This window comes from Giraffa tippelskirchi, chromosome 7, assembly GCF_054371585.1.
Source record: "Giraffa tippelskirchi isolate mGirTip1 chromosome 7, T2T-mGirTip1v1.2.pri, whole genome shotgun sequence".
Lineage (NCBI taxonomy): Eukaryota > Metazoa > Chordata > Mammalia > Artiodactyla > Giraffidae > Giraffa > Giraffa tippelskirchi.
Window position 1 is genome coordinate 2,496,515 of NC_137281.1, and position 16,862 is coordinate 2,513,376.

The 16,862-nt window shown below is 54.6% G+C and overlaps 1 protein-coding gene and 1 long non-coding RNA gene across 5 annotated transcripts; one reads left to right on the top strand and one right to left on the bottom strand.

Moving 5' to 3' along the window:
• Positions 1-168: 168 nt before the first annotated feature.
• LOC145514502 (leukocyte immunoglobulin-like receptor subfamily A member 6) lies at positions 169-7,855 on the bottom strand. 4 transcript variants are annotated; one of them, XM_081512364.1, is made up of 13 exons: positions 7,259-7,398; positions 7,071-7,106; positions 6,629-6,913; positions 6,192-6,494; positions 5,754-6,056; positions 5,241-5,537; positions 4,702-5,004; positions 4,032-4,079; positions 3,221-3,337; positions 2,841-2,883; positions 2,724-2,761; positions 2,381-2,433; positions 169-1,503 (listed from the first exon to the last, which is right to left on the bottom strand). In XM_081512364.1, the coding sequence occupies exons 1-13, from the start codon at positions 7,290-7,292 to the stop codon at positions 1,357-1,359; spliced, it is 2,007 nt and encodes a 668-aa protein (XP_081368490.1). In that variant the 5' UTR covers positions 7,293-7,398; the 3' UTR covers positions 169-1,356. The 4 variants fall into 4 exon arrangements, with proteins under 4 accessions (XP_081368490.1, XP_081368493.1, XP_081368492.1 ...); XM_081512367.1 differs by lacking the exon at positions 2,724-2,761 and having other exon boundaries at positions 7,259-7,568; XM_081512366.1 differs by lacking the exons at positions 2,724-2,761; positions 2,841-2,883 and having other exon boundaries at positions 7,259-7,855.
• On the top strand, positions 2,325-16,162 carry LOC145514505 (uncharacterized). The gene is made up of 6 exons (XR_014060186.1): positions 2,325-3,323; positions 8,228-8,421; positions 8,566-8,629; positions 9,566-9,640; positions 10,131-10,252; positions 10,382-16,162. It is a non-coding gene; the product is annotated as an uncharacterized LOC145514505 (long non-coding RNA).
• The last annotated feature ends 700 nt before the right edge of the window (positions 16,163-16,862 follow it).

Sequence of the window (16,862 nt, forward strand, 5' to 3'; positions counted from 1 at the left end):
ACCTTCTACTTTCAAGTGAAATAATTTGCTATCTCTTCCTATATTCTTGGTGTGAGCAGTGAGGTCATTGATTTTTTTAGGCTTTTGTAATATATTCATGGTTCTAAATTTTTTAAATTTATAAATTTTTTCCTGTACATATCAGTGTTTTAAATTCATACATTTGATGCACATTGTTTAGATTATCATTTATTGAAAACATTTTCCAACTTCTGTGTTGTCTTGTGGTTTGGTTTTGGTTCTCAATACACACATTTATCTTTTTACATGCATGGACACAGGTGGAACATTTTTTGCAAGCTTTTTCATCATAGTCAACAGTTGGATACAATTCAAATGTTTATTACTTGGTAAATGAATGAACAAAACACAGTACATACAACCCATGGAATATAGTCAACAGTAAAAAGAACAAACTATACATCAATGCTAAACGTGGAAAAAATTGAAAAGAAATTATGCTAAATTTAGCAAAACAGCCTGAATGAAAAGACTAAATATTTTTGATGTAATTTATATGAAATATCCTAAAAAGCAAATTTATAAACACGAAAAGCATATCAGTGGCAGGGATCAGAGCACACCTACAGACAGGAACAAAGTTTGAGGGATGGTGAAACGTGTTCTGTGATTGGTCCGGGTGATGGCTGCACAACTGTATACGTTTACTAATAACCATTGAACGGTGTGCACACTCACAGTGTGTGACAGGCAGAATAAAGACACCCCCCAAAAAAGATACCTACTTTCCTATCCCCCAAGCCTGTACCATGTTACCTCACATGGCCAGAAGTATCATGCAGCTGCGGCTCAGAGAGGGGGATGATCCTAAATTAGCTGGGGGAGTCAAAGAGTTACACGCGGCCTCAACAATGGGAGAGGGATGCAGCAGATGAGGTCAGAGAGAGGCAGCAAGTCTCATCTTCCGTTTGGCCTTCAAAGATGAAGCGAGGACCCCCAAGGCAAGGACTGGGACAGCTTCTGGAAGCTGGGCAGGGCCCTCAGCCGACAGGAAGCCTTATTCCCACCAGCATAATAAGTTCAGTTATTCCAAGAACCTGAGCAAGGCTGCCCCCTGAGCCTCCAGAGGGGAATGGAGCTTGGAGACAGCCTACTGTTCATCCACACGCAGATTTTAGAGAAATCTGTTGCATTATTTCCCAAATATAAGGATATTAGGTATCTTTGAGGGTATAATTAGGTTATTCCCAAAGGGTCCTGGGGCTCCTGGTGGTCTGTTAGGAGCCCAGGGACTGGCAGCTGGTCATTAGGTGGTGTCCACTGCTGGCAGCTCCTGTGCCTTCTGGGGTCCCTGAGCTCCTGTCCTAGAAGCCTGGGGTCCAGGTCCTTCCTGGGCTAGCGAAAGGCCAGAGCAGCGTACTCACTGGGCTCTGCTGGGGGCTCCCGGGCCGGGGAGCCAGGAGGTGCAGCCGTCCCCCTCCTGAGGGCCCAGTGGTTCAGCTGGGCGTAGGTCACGTCCTGTTGGGCTTCAGACGTGGCAGCCTGTGGGGGGGGAAGATGTGTGAGTGGGGCGCCTCGGGGCCCGGAGAGGAGGGACCCATCTACTGTGTGTCTGTCTGTCCTTCCCTCAATGCCCCCGACCGGGAGGAGAGGGGGGCACCTCCCGCCTTCGTCTCGATCTCGGGGGTTCTCAGGGCGTCCGTCCCCTCCTGGGGGTCTGCCTCCCACCTGGAGACAGTGACACAGGACAGGCACCTCCTGGGTCGGCCGCCCCTCCTCCAGCCAGCTCCCCACTGTGCCCAGATGAGGCTTGGAACCTCGGGTCAGGTCAGCTCACTCTCCTGATGGAAACTCCAGGGGCCTCCTGATGCCCAGAAGCCTCCGGGTGCTTTGTCCGGCCCTGGTTTCTGTCTGAGCCCTGAGCTCTTGCTCATCTGCCCCAGTAGACAGCCGTCTTCCTGCTAAAGCGCGTCCCTCCTGCCTCAGGACCTCCCTGAGTGTGCCCACCCCATGTGCTCAGCCCCATCTCTTGATTAACTTTCCTCCTCAGGACCTTGCATTCTGGGACTCTGCCTGCTTGTTGGCATAGGGCCCACGCCCTTTGCTGGGGGATGAAGGAGGGGGGCCTGGGGCGTGCGGGCAAGTCACGGACGCTCGCGTCCTCTTGAGACCTGGGGCTGCACCCCACACCAGAAGGTCAGCCAGAGGACACGGAGCTGGGAAAGGCGCCCCGAAGGAGGGGCCGTGAGGTCGCAGGGCAAGGGGAGGGTGGGGTCAGAGCAGGACCCTGGGAGCCGGGAAGGAGGGGTCAGGGTGGGCGTGGCTGGATCGGGGATGTGAGCACAGCCGCTGTGCGCTGGGCTGAGTTTGGCAACACAGGGTCTGTGGCGGCCGGACCGGACGGGAGCTGGGGTCTCACCCAATGGTCCAGCTGCAGCCCCACCTCAGACTGTGCGTCGCTGACAGCAGCATCTGCAGCAGAGCAGAGGGGACCGCTGGGCAGGGTTCCGAGACCCTCAGGGCTGGAGCCCCCGCCCTGCGCCCTGGGTGGGGTGCTGTGTGGGGTTTCAGTCCCCAGCCCCGGTCCCCCACCCTTCTGAGCGTCCCCCCCACTGCCTCCAGAAGTCTCTGTGCCCCACCCCCTGCCCTGCGCCCTGGGGGGGGGTGCTGTGTGGTCCCCCACCCTTCTAAGCATCCCCCCCGCTGCCTCCAGAAGTCTCTATGCCCCCCGCCGGCCGCCGGCCGCCGCTTCTCCTGCTCACAGATGGCCTGGTCCTGGGTTTCTGTGGCTGGGCTGGAGCTGAGGAGACGCTGTGTCAGGGGGAGGAGGTGGGGGTGCTGTGGGCGGGGAGCTCTGGGGGTGTCGGGCCAGGAGTTACCTGCTCTGTGGGCCCCTGTCCTTGGGCCCTGGGTCTGCGGCCCCTGTGGGAGGTTGAAAGTCAGACTTGGCCTGGGCTGGGACCCCGGACAGAGGCTCGCACCTGGGATGTGGCGACCCCACCCTCAACGTGGGATTCAGGAGGAGAGGAGGCACCCAGAGCTCGTGGGAGTGGTTCAGTGGTTCGTGACATTGCACAGGAGGGAACAGCTTAAATTAGGGCCCCTGAGCTGACAGTGGGTGTTTTCTTTCTGAGTTTTCAACTATCAGTCTCTGGATGATGTTTCCTAAGCTGCCCTTCCCATGTGTTAGGTTTCCGTTTGAGTGGAGCCTTAAGCCCCTCAGCCTCCAGGGGCCCTGCTCACCCAGGTCCCTACTCACCCGACTTCCTGCGTCTGTCCTGACCCCGGTGTCGGAGGAAGAGGGCGAGGAGGACGAGGAGCAGCAGGATGAAGGTCACCGAGACCCCGATCAGGACACTCAGGTACCACGTGAGGCCTGGGGCACCAGAGACGTCTGAGTGAGCCAGGGATGCCGTTTAACTGAGCACCTACTGTGTGCAGACTTGTGCTGTGGTCTGTGCATCCATCTCCAATCCACCCCACCCATTTTACAGAGGAGGAAACTGAGGCACAGAGAGGGAGATCACGGGCCCCTGCTGACCCCGCCTGGAGCAGGCAGAGCTGGGACTGGACCCGGGGCCATGGCCGCCCTGAGCTCCTCCTGAGCGGGCCCCAGGAGGACACCAGCTTCCTGCTCTGGGGGCCCGTCACCTGCAGGGGGCTGTCCGAGGGTCTCAGCTGGAGCTGAGGGTCCTCCCTTGTCCCCACCCCTCCCGCACCGCAGCAGGGGCGAGGGGAGGGGCGGGCTGCGAGGAGGGGCCTCTGGGTCCTCCCCCCTCCACAGGCTGTCACCGTGCTGCAGCAGAGGGGACAGGCCCCCACAGTCACCTCCTGGGGGCTCCCTGTGCTCCTCTCCTGATGCGGGGTCACCCCCAGGTCAGAACTGAGGAAATCTAAGACCTGAGCCACGGGTCTCTCCTTTCACACTGGGAGAAACTGAGGCCCCAACAGCAAGGGGGAGGGGAAGGGGTGACAAAGTCAGTGTCTCCAGAGGGGCGTGAACCGGGGGCATAACTCAGCCCTGCCCCGCCCCAGACCCGCCACCACCTCCCCAAGACCCTCACACTTACTCTGCAGTCGCTGACTCCCGTGAGGGGGTGGCTGACCCTCCGAACCTCCTGAGGAATCAGGAAGGGAGTGAGGGTGGGGCTGCTTCTCCCCTCCTCAGCCCTGCTGCTCCCCCACCTAGCTGGGCCCCATCAACTCCTGTTCCGTGACCCCTGACCTTTCATCCATCAGCCTCAGAGCCCCTGGAGGCTGCAATTGCCCCACTTCTCTGCCCAACCTCCAGCACCGCCCTGGGATACCAGGTGTGCTGAGATTGGAAGCAGAGTTCGATCAGCAAAGAACCCAGGGACAGGCCTGGGTGCAGTTGTCCACTCACTTTACAGCGACCCCATTGTCTCAGGAGCTGTTACCTTTAGCCCATGTCAAGGGGCTGGGGTCCCCAGAGGATTCTGGATGACCCCTGTGACTGGGGAGGGGCTGCAGCTTCCTGGAACCCACTCTGCTCAGTGCATCTCTGAATTGGCCCCGTGGCTGCCCCTGCCTCTCTGCCTCCTCCCCCAGCCCTGAGAGGCCCAGTGACAGGATGTGGGAAAGGGTGTGGGGGGAACATTTCCCTCCGTCCCTCTGAAGCCTGGATCCCCGTCTGCATGACCCTCCTTGACTCTCTTTGGAGCCCCTCAACTCCCACCCTAGAAAGGGGGGCTCCTTCAGAGCTGACCACCGGGCCCTCACCTGAGACCACGAGCTCCAGGGGCTCGCTGGGCTGTGAGAGCAGGTAGGGCTCTCCTCTGAGTGAGCGGTAGCACCTGTAGGTGCCCCCGTGGGCTGAGGTCACAGGTCTCAAGGAGAACTCGGTCTGGTACCGCCCGTCTTGGTGCTTGGAGCAGAGACGCAGGGGGCGATGGGCTGGCCCCTCCTTGGACAGAAGGAAAGTGTCTGTCCGGTCTCCTGACTGACACAGCAGGGTCACGTTCTCCCCTGGGGCCACTGAGGGGCCCGGCTGCACCGAGAGCAAGGGGCTGTCCCTGAGCCATCCTGCAGAGAGGAAGGGGGTGAGGGCGCCAGGCCCTGGTTCTGAGCGAGACTCCGCGGGCCTCTCTGGACCCTCAGTGCGGCCTCTGTTTCTCCGAGTCTCTCCCCTCCCCCCACCCCTGTCTCCCTCTGTCCCCCTCCCTGGTCACACCCTCCCCCTGCTCCCAGCATCACCCCTGGGGCTCCCCCGGCAGAGCCTGTGCAGAGTCTGGTCCCCGAAGGGCCCGCTGGCTCCTCACCTGCCACCAGGAGCTCCAGGGGCTCACTGGGGGCCGACCACTCGGAGGAGAGGCTGTGTCCACCGTAGCATCTGTACCGGCCCCCATGGACACTGGCCACCGGGCCCAGGGGGAAGTCGGCCTGAGAGAGCCCCCCCTGGGGCCTCCGGCCAGGGTGCTGGGGGAGGTGCTGTCCCCCCTCCTTGGAAAGAGCGAACCTGTCGTAGCCGACGTCAGAGCGACACTGGAGGGTCAGGTTCTGTCCAGAGGTGACGATGGGGCCCTGCGGGGTCAGGAGGGAGGGCTTCCCAGACAGCCCTGGGAGAGACGCGCGCTGGGTTGTTGGGACCGCTTCCCACGTGGATCCCCTTCTCCCGGCCCGGCCCCAGGCCTCACGGTCTCTCAGTCTGTGTGTCTGTCCTGCAGCCCCATGTTCCTCTCCCTACCCTCTCACAGGGACTCCCCTGAGGGCAGAGACTCCAGTACGTTGTCTTTTTTGCACAAATGTATGGGCTCAGGACAGGACTACCTCACCTGAGACCAGGAGCTCCAGGGGGTCGCTGGGGGCCGACCACACCTGGGGGGTGTCCCTGTAAAATCCGTAGCATCTGAACGTCCACCCGTGTCCGGGGGTCACGGGGCCCACGGCGAACAAGGCCTGGGTCTGCCCGCTAGGGCTTCGCTGTCCATCCAGGATCCAGGAGAGCTTGTCTTCTCCTTTCTTGGTCAGAAGGAATCTGTTAAATCCCTGTCGGGAGCCACACTGGAGGGTCACGTTCCCTCCCAAGGTCACCACAGGGCTCGGCAGGGCTGAGAGGCTGGGTTTGCCGTAGGCTCCTAGGAGAGAGGGAGGAAGCTTGTTCCCTGGGGCCACCAGCCTCCCCTTTCCACGGCTTGGCTGGGAGAGGGTCACCCACTAAGAGCAGACCCTCTTCCCGAGGGCACAACCTGAGGCCCCCGATTGCCCCTCACCTGTCACCAACAGCTCCAGGGGGTCGCTGGGGGCCGACCACACCTGAGGGATGTCCCTGTTAAATCCGTAGCATCTGAATGTCCACCCGTGTCCGGGGGTCACGGGGCCCACGGGGAACAAGGCCTGTGTCTGCCCACTGGGGCTACGCTGTCCATCCAGGGTCCAGGAGAGCTTGTCTTCTCCTTCCTTGGTCAGAAGGAATCTGCTAAATCTCTGATAGGAGCCACACTGGAGGGTCACGTTCCCTCCCGAGGTCACCACTGGGCTCGGCAGGGCTGAGAGGCCAGGTTTGCCGTAGGCTCCTAGGAGAGAGGGAGGCAGCTTGTTCCCTGGGGCCCCCAGCCTCCCCTCCACAGGGCTGGGCTGGGAGAGGATCACCCCCTGAGAGCAGACCCCTTCCCGAGGGCAGAGCATGAGGCCCCCGAGTGTCCCTTACCTGTCACCACCAGCTCCAGGGGGTCACTGCGCTCTGACCAGCCAGCGGGGGTGCTGTAGTAGCACTGATAGCTCCCTGCATCATGCTTGGTCATCTGTGGGATGGCGAGCTGGGTCTTGTGCCTGTGTTTCCGTACTATCTGTCTCTCCCAGAAAACCAACCTTCTCTCTTTATTGAAACGGAACTCCAGGGGCACCAGGGTTCCCTGACACCAGATGGTCACAGAGCTCCCCGAGGGGACCACAGAGCCCGGCTCAGCCCAGATGGTGGATTTGGGGGGGGTTCCTGGAAGGAAATCAGAGGCGGGCTCACCAGGCGTCCCCCCGGCCCCGGCTCCCATCCCAGACCTCCCAGACTCCCCCTCTGTGAGCCCCGAGCCGCGGCCTGGGAGAGACCCTTGTCCCCACGAGAGGAGGGAGCTGGGCCCTGGGGACAGACTCACCTGCCTGCACCCGGGTCCTCAGGCTGACGCTCAGCCCTGGAAGAGAGAGCCCTGTAAGAGGTCTGCCCTCAGCTCTGAGCAGTGCCTCTCGTCCCCGGGAGCCTCCTGGGCCCTGCGGCCCCCTGAGGGAGCAGGCTGGCTGGGGGGTCCCTCCAGATCAGGGGTCCCCCTGCCCCTTCTCATCTCACCGAGGCAGAGCAGGGCGGTCAGGGTGGGGGTCATGGCGTCTCCTCCCTGCGGTCCAGGCTGTGAGGATGGAGGAGACCTCGGTGCCCTCCGGACGGACAGACAGACCACACGGTGTGTCCAGTCAGAGGCTGGTGCTTCCTGTCACGCGGCTGTCACATCAGCGTCCCCGCAGGAAGGGGACCGATCCTACCCGGAACCCGGCCCTGGTTTCTGCAGGCTGAGGCTGGAGCGGGCACTGGGTTCTACAGACATTTCCGACCGCTTCTGAGGCCGCACGTGACTCTAAGCTGCCCTAACCCTTCCTGGTCCGATGGCCTTTCTCACCCCAAGCATCAGCACCTATTCACCGGAAGCCGAGCAGCTATTTTCGTACATGTCAGTCTCCGAGACCACCCCACATAAAATGAAAGAATCCTTTTCGTTCAGAAAACAATTTCCTCACGTCATAAACCCCGACGTGTGCTCCAGGCATGGTTCAAATGTGCCATCAGGAGACGAGAGCCCGATGCTGGGCTCAGGGCCACGCGGTCAGCAGATGAGCGGCTCCTGCCCAAGGTCTGAGCCCCTCCTGGTCTTGAATGGCTCGTGTTCATCCCGAGTCTCTGGCTCAGGGCCGCCTGTTTGGACGCAGTGAAGTTCCCATCAGTCTCTGCTCCCCCCATAGCCCTGGTGATGAGAGAGGTGCCCGGGCTGCCGGGAAGGGGGACCCGGCCGAGAAAGGAGGTGTGACGCGCACAGAACGGCACCCAGACCACTTCGGGTCAGATGCAGGGTGTGTGTTGGGGGTGGAACACCAGCCAAACCGTGTTATCCCTGTTTCTACCCGTTGGTGATTGCGGGTGAACTCGGCGAGCCCGGCGTTTCTCCAGAGTGAAGCTGCTGTTTGCCCTTCATGGGGAGATATTGATACTCTGAGAGTTTGAACACACCTCGTTCCTTATTAAACATTCACTTAATAATGTTCGCAGCTGCTGACCTTATGCTGCAGCCACATGCTGTCTTCTCCCAGAAGCGTCTGCGTGCGTGTGAACCGCACTGTTTATCAAACTGCACTGTTTGAAATGCCTGCGGAACACGGCTGGTGCTCTGTTTGGTTCTTTTCCCGGAGGAAGGAGATGCACCCAGGCTCCCTTATCGCCGCGGGACTCAGAGGCTCTGTGGTGTATGTGGCATCTTTAAAAAATTAAAAAAAAATTTTAATGTGAACCGTTTTTAAAGTCTTTGTTGAATTTGTTGCAATACTGTTTCTTTTTCTGTTTTGGCTTTTTGGCTGTTGGGCCTGTGTGATCTTAACTCCTCAACCAAGGATGGAACCCCCGGCATTGGAAGGCAAAGTCTAACCACTCGGCCTGCAGAGGAGCCCCTATACGGTGTGTTTTAGGTTCTCGTTGAGCTCATCCCCTCTGCCTGCATACTGCTTCTCCTAGGGTGTTTCCTAGTTGTGATTTTTCCATATAAAGTTTAGTATCAATTTGTCTACGTTTTGAAAAAGTGCTTGTTGGTCCGTTTTGAGGACTCTGGTTCATTTATACATCAGCTGAAGAAGGACTGTCACACTCGCCGTGACCAGGGGCTCTGTCCGAGGGTGGGATGTGGCTCTTCATTTCTGCAAAGGTGGTTTCTGTGCCGCTCAGGGATGTTGGAAAGATACACACTCACGTGGGCTCAGTTTTCCACGTTCCGTATTACATGTATCCCTTAGAATTTTCCTTTGCTGTTGTTTTTGTTGTTCCTACTCAGGGGAAGCTGGGATTTCTGTGTGGATCTGAAAGTGGTTGGTTCATAGAAATTAATTTTATAGTGACCACAAGTCTGACTTTTTGATGGCTGAGTGACTCTCACCACGGTGTCTTGAGGACTCTCCAGTCCACTTCCCTCTGCTCCCCGCGCTCCCCGCACCACTCAGCCCGCCTGCCCCCTCCCCTCCCCTTCCCGTCCCCCTCCCCATCCCCCTCCCCTCCCCCCTCCCCCCCTCCCCCACTCTCTCCCCCTCCCCTCCCTTTCCCTCCCCTCCCCCTTTCCCTCCCCCCTCTCCCCTCCCCCTCCCTACCCCCTCCCCCGGTGCCCCAACTCCCCGGGGTCTACACGAGCAGGTTCTCCCTGGTGACCACGGTCTTGCAAGAACTGTCCCATCCCGGCTCTCCCACTCTGCTTGCCCCTCAGTGTCCCCATCAGAGAAGAACACAGACAATTCGTGTGAGGACGGGGCTCGCACTGCCAAAAACTCAGTGAAAACGAGCAAACAAGAACAGCTGCTGGTGGTCCTTTCCGAGTCTAATATTCCACCTGGTTGGTTTTTTTGGCAGGAAGGGGACAACTGGCCTGGTTTCCTGGCACCTAGAGAACAATGAAAATTCTGTATCATTGCAAGAATTGTAAAGGTATGTTTAATTTGGGGTGCCTGTAACACTACAAAATAAGAATCTAAAAGTGTAAAACCATCATGAAAACAACAGGAAGAAGCTCTTTCTCTGTGGACAGGATTTGGGACGTTTCCTCAAGGGCTGATGGAACCAGCTGACGCCCTGGACAGGCAGCCCTTTGGTCACCGCCCGCCTTCCCGCTGGCCTTCCGGAACATTCTGGCATGTTGCTCCCTCCATCCAGTAGGCCGGATCCCCTCCAGGCCCCCCATCTTGGCTCTGCTCCCTACGTCGCAGCAGGGGCCCAGGCCGCTCCCAGCGCCCCTTTCTCCCTCTTCCTCCCCAGGCAGCGGCCTTCATATTCCAGGTGTGATTTCCTTTGTTCAACGTGCTGCTGGCTTCCAAGGCTAGACTTGCAGCAGTTCCAACAGGTTCGGCCTGAAGTGACCTAGAGTTGTGGGCTGATATGGGAGGTGAGTAAGCACCTCTCTGCTCTGTTCTCCTTAAAGGGGGAGAAGACCCTCTGACTTCAGAACTGAAACGCTGGCTGGGAGGCAAACGAGGAAGCAGGGATTGAAAGAGAAATTTTCTTCTGGTCCAGAAGGCGAAGACGCAGAGGCTTTCAGAAGGGGTGAGGTCAAGTTCACAGACTGGATTCAACCCGTTGAACAGAGGTTTTCAAGCCTGTGTTTTTAGCCTCCATTTCACATCCCTGTGGTAACCTGCTCTTTCATGTTCCATGTGTTTGACGGCTCTGTAGGTGTCAGAACCACTTTTAGCTCGGACCTCGGACCTCAACCTGGAAGACTGTACCATCCCTGGGGCAATTCCAAGCAGTGGGGAATAGGAGCCCATGAATACGTTCCCAAGTGTCTCTGCCTTCGGAGGGAAGACCCTGCAGGGCACTCTCTACACTCTTGAGGTCCTGGTGGAGCCCCTGCCAACACCTCCTACAGGGACCTCAGGAAGGCTTCTCTACAGGAATTCCTTTCCTTCACACTCTCCCTGCCCCACTCCCGCCTTCTTGCTTCTCAGATAAACTGCCTACACTTCCATCCTTGTCTTAGGTCGTGCTTCCAGGGTAACTCACAGTAATTCTGGGACTGGAAAATGCCATGAGGTGCTTGGTTTGTTTTTTCCAATGACATCATCTCTTCTCTGACTGCTCGAGATCACTCACCTTAACAACCGTTCCATGACTGTTTAGACTCGCCCTTTTGTTCATCCTTCCCAATCAGGAATCTTATCCCTGTTCACTCAAGAAGTATTTAAGCATGTCAACCCGTGGCCATCCCAGGAAATGAACTTACCTAGTGACTAAGATGGTAAAGAATCCGCCGGCAATGCGGGAGACCTGAGTTCGATCCCTGGGTTGGGAAGATCCCCTGGAGAAGAGGACAGCCACCCACTCCAGTATTCTTGCCTGGAGAATTCCATGGGCAGAGAAACCTGGCGGGCTTCAGTCCATGGGGTCGAAAAGATTTGGACACGACTTTCACTTTTCCTAGGAAATGAGGAGATAAAATTGGGCAAAGCAGATGTATTCCTCACCCTCATGGAAGGTCTGGTGTCAAAGAAAAACTAAATTAACAAAACAGTTACACAGATAAGTCTAACGTGGGAAACAAGATTGGTCCTGAGGGGAACGGATTACAGCAATAGGTCAGCATGAAATAAAGAAATCATAGTTTATGGGTTTGGGTTTGAAGGAGATGAAGGAAAGCTAAATTATTTCATTATAGCTAAATGCCAGGAATGAATTGGCATTTTCTAAATCAAGTGAAATTATAGGGAAAGAGAAGGAAGCATTCGACAATATCTTGGGCAAAGATCTTCAGATGGGTGAGCCCTAACACTTTAGAAGAAATAAAAACGTCACAGGCGTAGTTAATGCTAACTGATTTCTGAATGTGTTTGACTCTAGAATCAAGCCTATAGGAGATCCTCAGAACCCTGTCTAATCAGGGTGCATGGGTCACCTCCGTGTTCCTTTGGTGGCGTGGGTGTTCTGGGACCCACAGGAAGCCAAGCTCCATTGTCCTGTGACATTGGGAAGGATGGTGCCCACCCTCCTCAAGAAGTTGTGTCTATCGGGTGAGGTTCACCTTCTGATTGGATTTAGTGAAGGCTGATCCGGGAAGGCAGGAGGAGAAGGGGACGACAGAGGATGAGATGGTTGGATGACATCACAGACTCAGTGGACATGAGTTTGAGTCAACTCCGGGAGTTGGTGATGGACAGGCAGGCCTGGTGTGCTGCCGTCCATGGGGTTGCAAAGAGTCGGACACGGCTGAGTGGCTGAACTGAACTGATCTGTTGGGGGGTTTATTGTGACATGAGGGGAACCCCAGATGCCAGGGTGCAGTCTGATCTGTGGCCGACTGACTCTCCCACCAGCCCAGTCTTTCTGAGCACATTCTAGACTCTGGCTTTCTCCACTCTGCACACAATCTCATTTCCTGTCTTTAGACTGCTGAGTGAGGCTGGGAAGAGATTCGTCTCGGTGAATTCCGTGCCTGATTTCCAACCGTTGCTCCACTGCCGACTGGACCCAGTAGAAAATGGGACCTTAAGGTCTAGATTGATCATCTTACTCCCGCTTTGCAAATGTAAAAGTGTGTTTAGCCTTGGATTTGCTGTGACACAGATTACTTGTTTATTTATATTGGAGTCCAGTTGATTTACAATGCTGTGTTAGTTTCAGCTGTACAGCAAAATCGTTGAGTGATATACCTTTTCAGAATCTTTTCCGTCATGGGTTATTACAGGATGCTGAGTATAGTTTTCCCTATGCTATACCATAGGTGCTCGTTGTTTATATACTTTATATACATTAGGGTGTATCCGTAACCCCCGACTCCTAATTTGTCTCTCCCTCCTTCGACTTTGGTAACCACCAGTTTGTTTTCTATGTCTGCAATTCCCTTTATGTTTTGTAAATAATTTCTTCCATATCTTTTTTTAGATTCCATGCATAAGTGAAATCATACGATGTTAGTCTTTCAAACAGTGCTGCAGTGAACACTGGGGTATGCGTGTACCTTTTCCAATTATGCTTCTCTCTGGGCTTATGCCCAGGGGTGGGATTGCTGGTTCATACGGTAGCTGTATTTTGCCTTTTTTGAGGGACCTTCCTCCATACTGTTTTCCATAGTGGCTTCACCAATTTACATTCTCACTCACAGTGTGGGAGGGTTCCCTTTTCTCTGCATTTATTATTTGTAGACTTAAGTTCTGGTCAATCTCACCTGTCAGCAGGCATGCAACGAGCACCGTTCTAAGCAGGAAAAACAGTCTTAAGTCAGAGACTTTGTCCAGGGGCCAATAGGCTTCAATGACGGAGTGTAAAGTAGTCTGTGCTCCATCATCAGAAAGTCCCCAGCACACGACGCTGGGACACACAGCCCCCTTGCGGAGGAAGTGTCCCATCACCGGGGCGTGGGGTGGGGCAGTGAGAGAATCCCGGCGCGGAGCAGACCCCAGGGCGAGGGGCAAGCCGGGCGCTGGAGGAGCCCCCTCCACGGAGAGCCCCCAGCCCCGCCCGTGCCTCCTGAGCCAACAGGCTTCCAGCCTCGGGTCCTCAGCACGGGGTTCCCATGCCGCATGCCCCCAACTCTCCAGAGCTCCTTTTGAGTTTTGCACGTATTTATTTGTACTTCTTTGGCTGCTTTGCCCGGGCTCCCTGTCGTTGTGGTGGGGGGGCCACTCTTTGTTGCGATGTGCGGGTTCTCATTGCGGCGGCTTCTCCTGTGCAGCTCGGGCTCCAGGCGCGCGGGCCTGGTAGTTGCGGCTCTCCGGCTTCAGCTGCTCCAGGGCGTGTGGGATCTTCCGGGTGCACCCCGAGGTGGGAGCCCCATCCTCCACCTGTGAGCAGAACACGCTTTGTGCCGCACACTGACTTGACCGTCAGTCCCAACTCTGTTCTTGAGGAAAGAGTTACATCATTTTATGCCAACAGGTCCTCGTATTGAAAATGAAAACCCTGAAATCCTCCCCTGAGTGTTTAATATCGTGATATACCTTACATTCCCGGGAGGTGTCGAGCGCATTAAAAATATCCTATCACGTGGGTTCTCTGCCCATTTCCCCGGGCGGGGCAGGAACCAGGGGAGGCGGGGCTGGCCCGTGAGCACAGGCAAAATCCCAGAGGGACTGAGTGACGGGGAAACAGATCTTGGGACCTGGCCCTGGGCTTGGGACCCGGGGGGCCCCCAGCTGGGTGCTGAAATGAGAGCAGGACCGGGGGTGGGAGGGCTCGTGTCCACACGGAGCCCTGCAGGACGGGAGCCCCTCGTGGAATCCCTTGTTCTCTGTCCCCGAGGCCAGGGATCGGCCGCTTCTCCCGGGAGGAGCTCTGTCAGATGCTGATGGTGGTCTATGAGCAGCCAGTGCCCAGTCTCCCTATTAGCAGAAACCTATCTCTATCTGAGGGGCTGTGTTCCAGCCCTGGACTGCGGAAGGGGGAGTGGAGAGCATGCGGTTTGGGCCGAGAAAACCTGGCCGTCTGTTGGTGGTGAATACAGTTTCTCACTGCCCACCGAAATGTCTTTATTTCACTTCTAGTTTGGAAGGATGTTTCCTGGTGTCCTAGAGTTCTAGGTTGGCAGTTAGCTTTTTCAGCACATTAAATACAGCATTAATCACTTCTGTTCAGATAAACTGTATCTCCTCTGTGGCTCCTTTGAAGATGATATGTCTATTTTCCATGCTTTTAATGTTTTGTCTTTGGATTTTTCAGCGGTTTTTCACTGATGTGTTTCTGTGTATGTGTGTGTGTTGACTTTTATTGAAGTATAATACCCAAAAAATTACACATTTTGAATGCACAGCTTGGTGAATTTTCACAAATTGTGCACTCACGTTTTCCAGTAACTTCTCTCCAAAGGTAATGACTTTGCTGACTTCAACAGCATGGGTTAAATTTGCATGTTTTGGTTTTTTATCTCAGGGTGAATATTCTCTGCAGCCTCTTTGAGTGTGTGTGTGTGTGTGTGTGTGTGTGTGTGTGTGTGTGTGTGTGTGTGTGGCTTCCTCTGCTCAACCGAATATTTTAAGATTTGTCTCACACTCTGGGTGCTGTGGAGAATTTTATTGTGTGAATCACCACCGTGCGTACATCCCCCCTAGAGTAAAGAGGCATTTGCTTAGCTTCCAGTTTACGTTAGGCTGGAAAGTATTGCCTTGAATGTCTTAAATCATGTCCAGTGGTGAGCGTATATGTCGCTTCTGTTGGAATAAAGCTCGGTGCATAATTGCCGTGTGTAGTGCTGTGCATCTACTCAGCTCCAGTAGGCCCTTCTGAATATGGTTCGATGTGAACCATATTCTGACACTGATGGTGTCAGTTCACACTGTGAGCGTTCTGGTTTCCCCACATCCTCACCCGCCCCTCCGCTTTCCCACCTTCTTATTTTCGCCCCCCTGTGAGGGGTGGTGTTGCCTTTGTGGTTTTACTTTGCATGTCTCTGGTAACTTGTGAATTTTCCATCCGTCTTTGGCCATTTGGATATTAATTTTATTTTTGTGAAATTTTTGAATCATTTTCTCATTTAAAAATTGGGTTAACTAACTTTATTATTATTATTTTTACTAAACAATGGGACGCTTTCTCTTTTTCTTATTATGCATGTGAGTTTCTTTTTGTCAGATGTGTTCATTGTGAATATTCCCAGTGTAGTGGAGGTTTGCTTTTTGTTTTTGGCCACATGGCGTGTGGGGATCTTAGTTCCCCAACCAGAGATCCAAAGCTCTCCCCGCCGAAGTGGAAGCGCAGAGTCGTAACCGCTGGGCCACCAGGGAAGTCTCCTCATTCTCTTCTCTTATTGAAATACATCTGATGTTCAGTGTTATGTTACTTTCAGGTCCACCTCGTAAGGATTCTACATTTGCATATGTTATGAAATGATGACCACAGTGAGTCTGCTCACCATCCATTTCCATACAGATTTATTACAACATTACTGACCATATTCCTTATGCTGAAGTTACTTGCTTGTGACTTATTTGTAGCTGGACGTTTGTCCCCTTCAGTGTTTTGCCCCTCCAACCCCCTCCTTCCTGCAGCCACCCGTTCACTTTCTGCTTCTATGAGTCTCTCTCATACTGTTTTAGATTCCATATATGAGATCAGATAGTAATTTGTTTTTCTCTAACTTATTTCACTTAGCATCGGGAGGGTAATGGCACCCACTCCAGGACTCTTGCCTGGAAGATCCTACGGACGGAGGAGCCTGGTGGGCTGCAGTCCATTGGGTCGCGAAGAGTTGGACATGACGGAGTGACTTCCCTTTCACTTTTCCCTTTCATGTACTGGAGAAGGAAATGGCAACCCACTCCAGTGTTCTTGCCTGGAGAATCCCGGGGACGTCGGAACCTGGTGGGCTGCCGTCTATGGCGTCGCACAGAGTCGGACACGACTGAAGCAACTTAGCAGCAGCAGCAGCAGCAGCAATGCCCTCTAGGTCCACAAACGTTGTTAATAATGCCAAGATTTTTATATGTATACGTATGTATAAAAGATTATTACTCGGTAATAGAAAAAGTGAAAGAGCCTGTCTGTGCCCCTCCTGAGGGAATAACGTGAAGCTGATGGGAGAGTATGTGCTTAGTCGGTGAGTTGTGTGCGACTCTTTGCAACTCCATGGACTATACAGTCCATGGAATTCTCCAGGCCAGGACACTGAAGTGGGTAGCTGTTCCCTTCTCCAGGGGATCTTCCCAATTCAGGGATCAAACCAGGTCTCCCTCATTCCAGGCTGATTCTTTACCAGCTGAGCCACCAGAGAAGCCCCAGTCACAGAAAACAAGAAATAAATAGGTATGAAGGATTATTAGTCACAGAACACAAATGCCAGAGACCCGGACACACACCACGTCCCATTTGTCCGTTCATCTGCTGAAGGCTCAGCGAGGTGTTCTCACATCCTGACTATTGTAAATAAGGATGCGCTGAGCATTGCAATGCATATATCCTTGTGAATTAGTGTTTTTGTTTTCTTTGGGTAAATACCACAATGGACCTTGACTGGATCACATGGCAGCTCTATTTCTAATATTTTGAGGAACCTCCTTACTGTTTTCCACAATGGCTGCCCCAGTTTACTTTCCCACCAACAGTGCACATTTCTGAGCACCATCATACTGATTTGTGCTGTGGTATGTTTTTGTGCCACTACCATACTGATCCAATCACTGTAGCTTTGTAGTATAGTTTGAAATCAGAGTGTATAATGCCCCCAGCA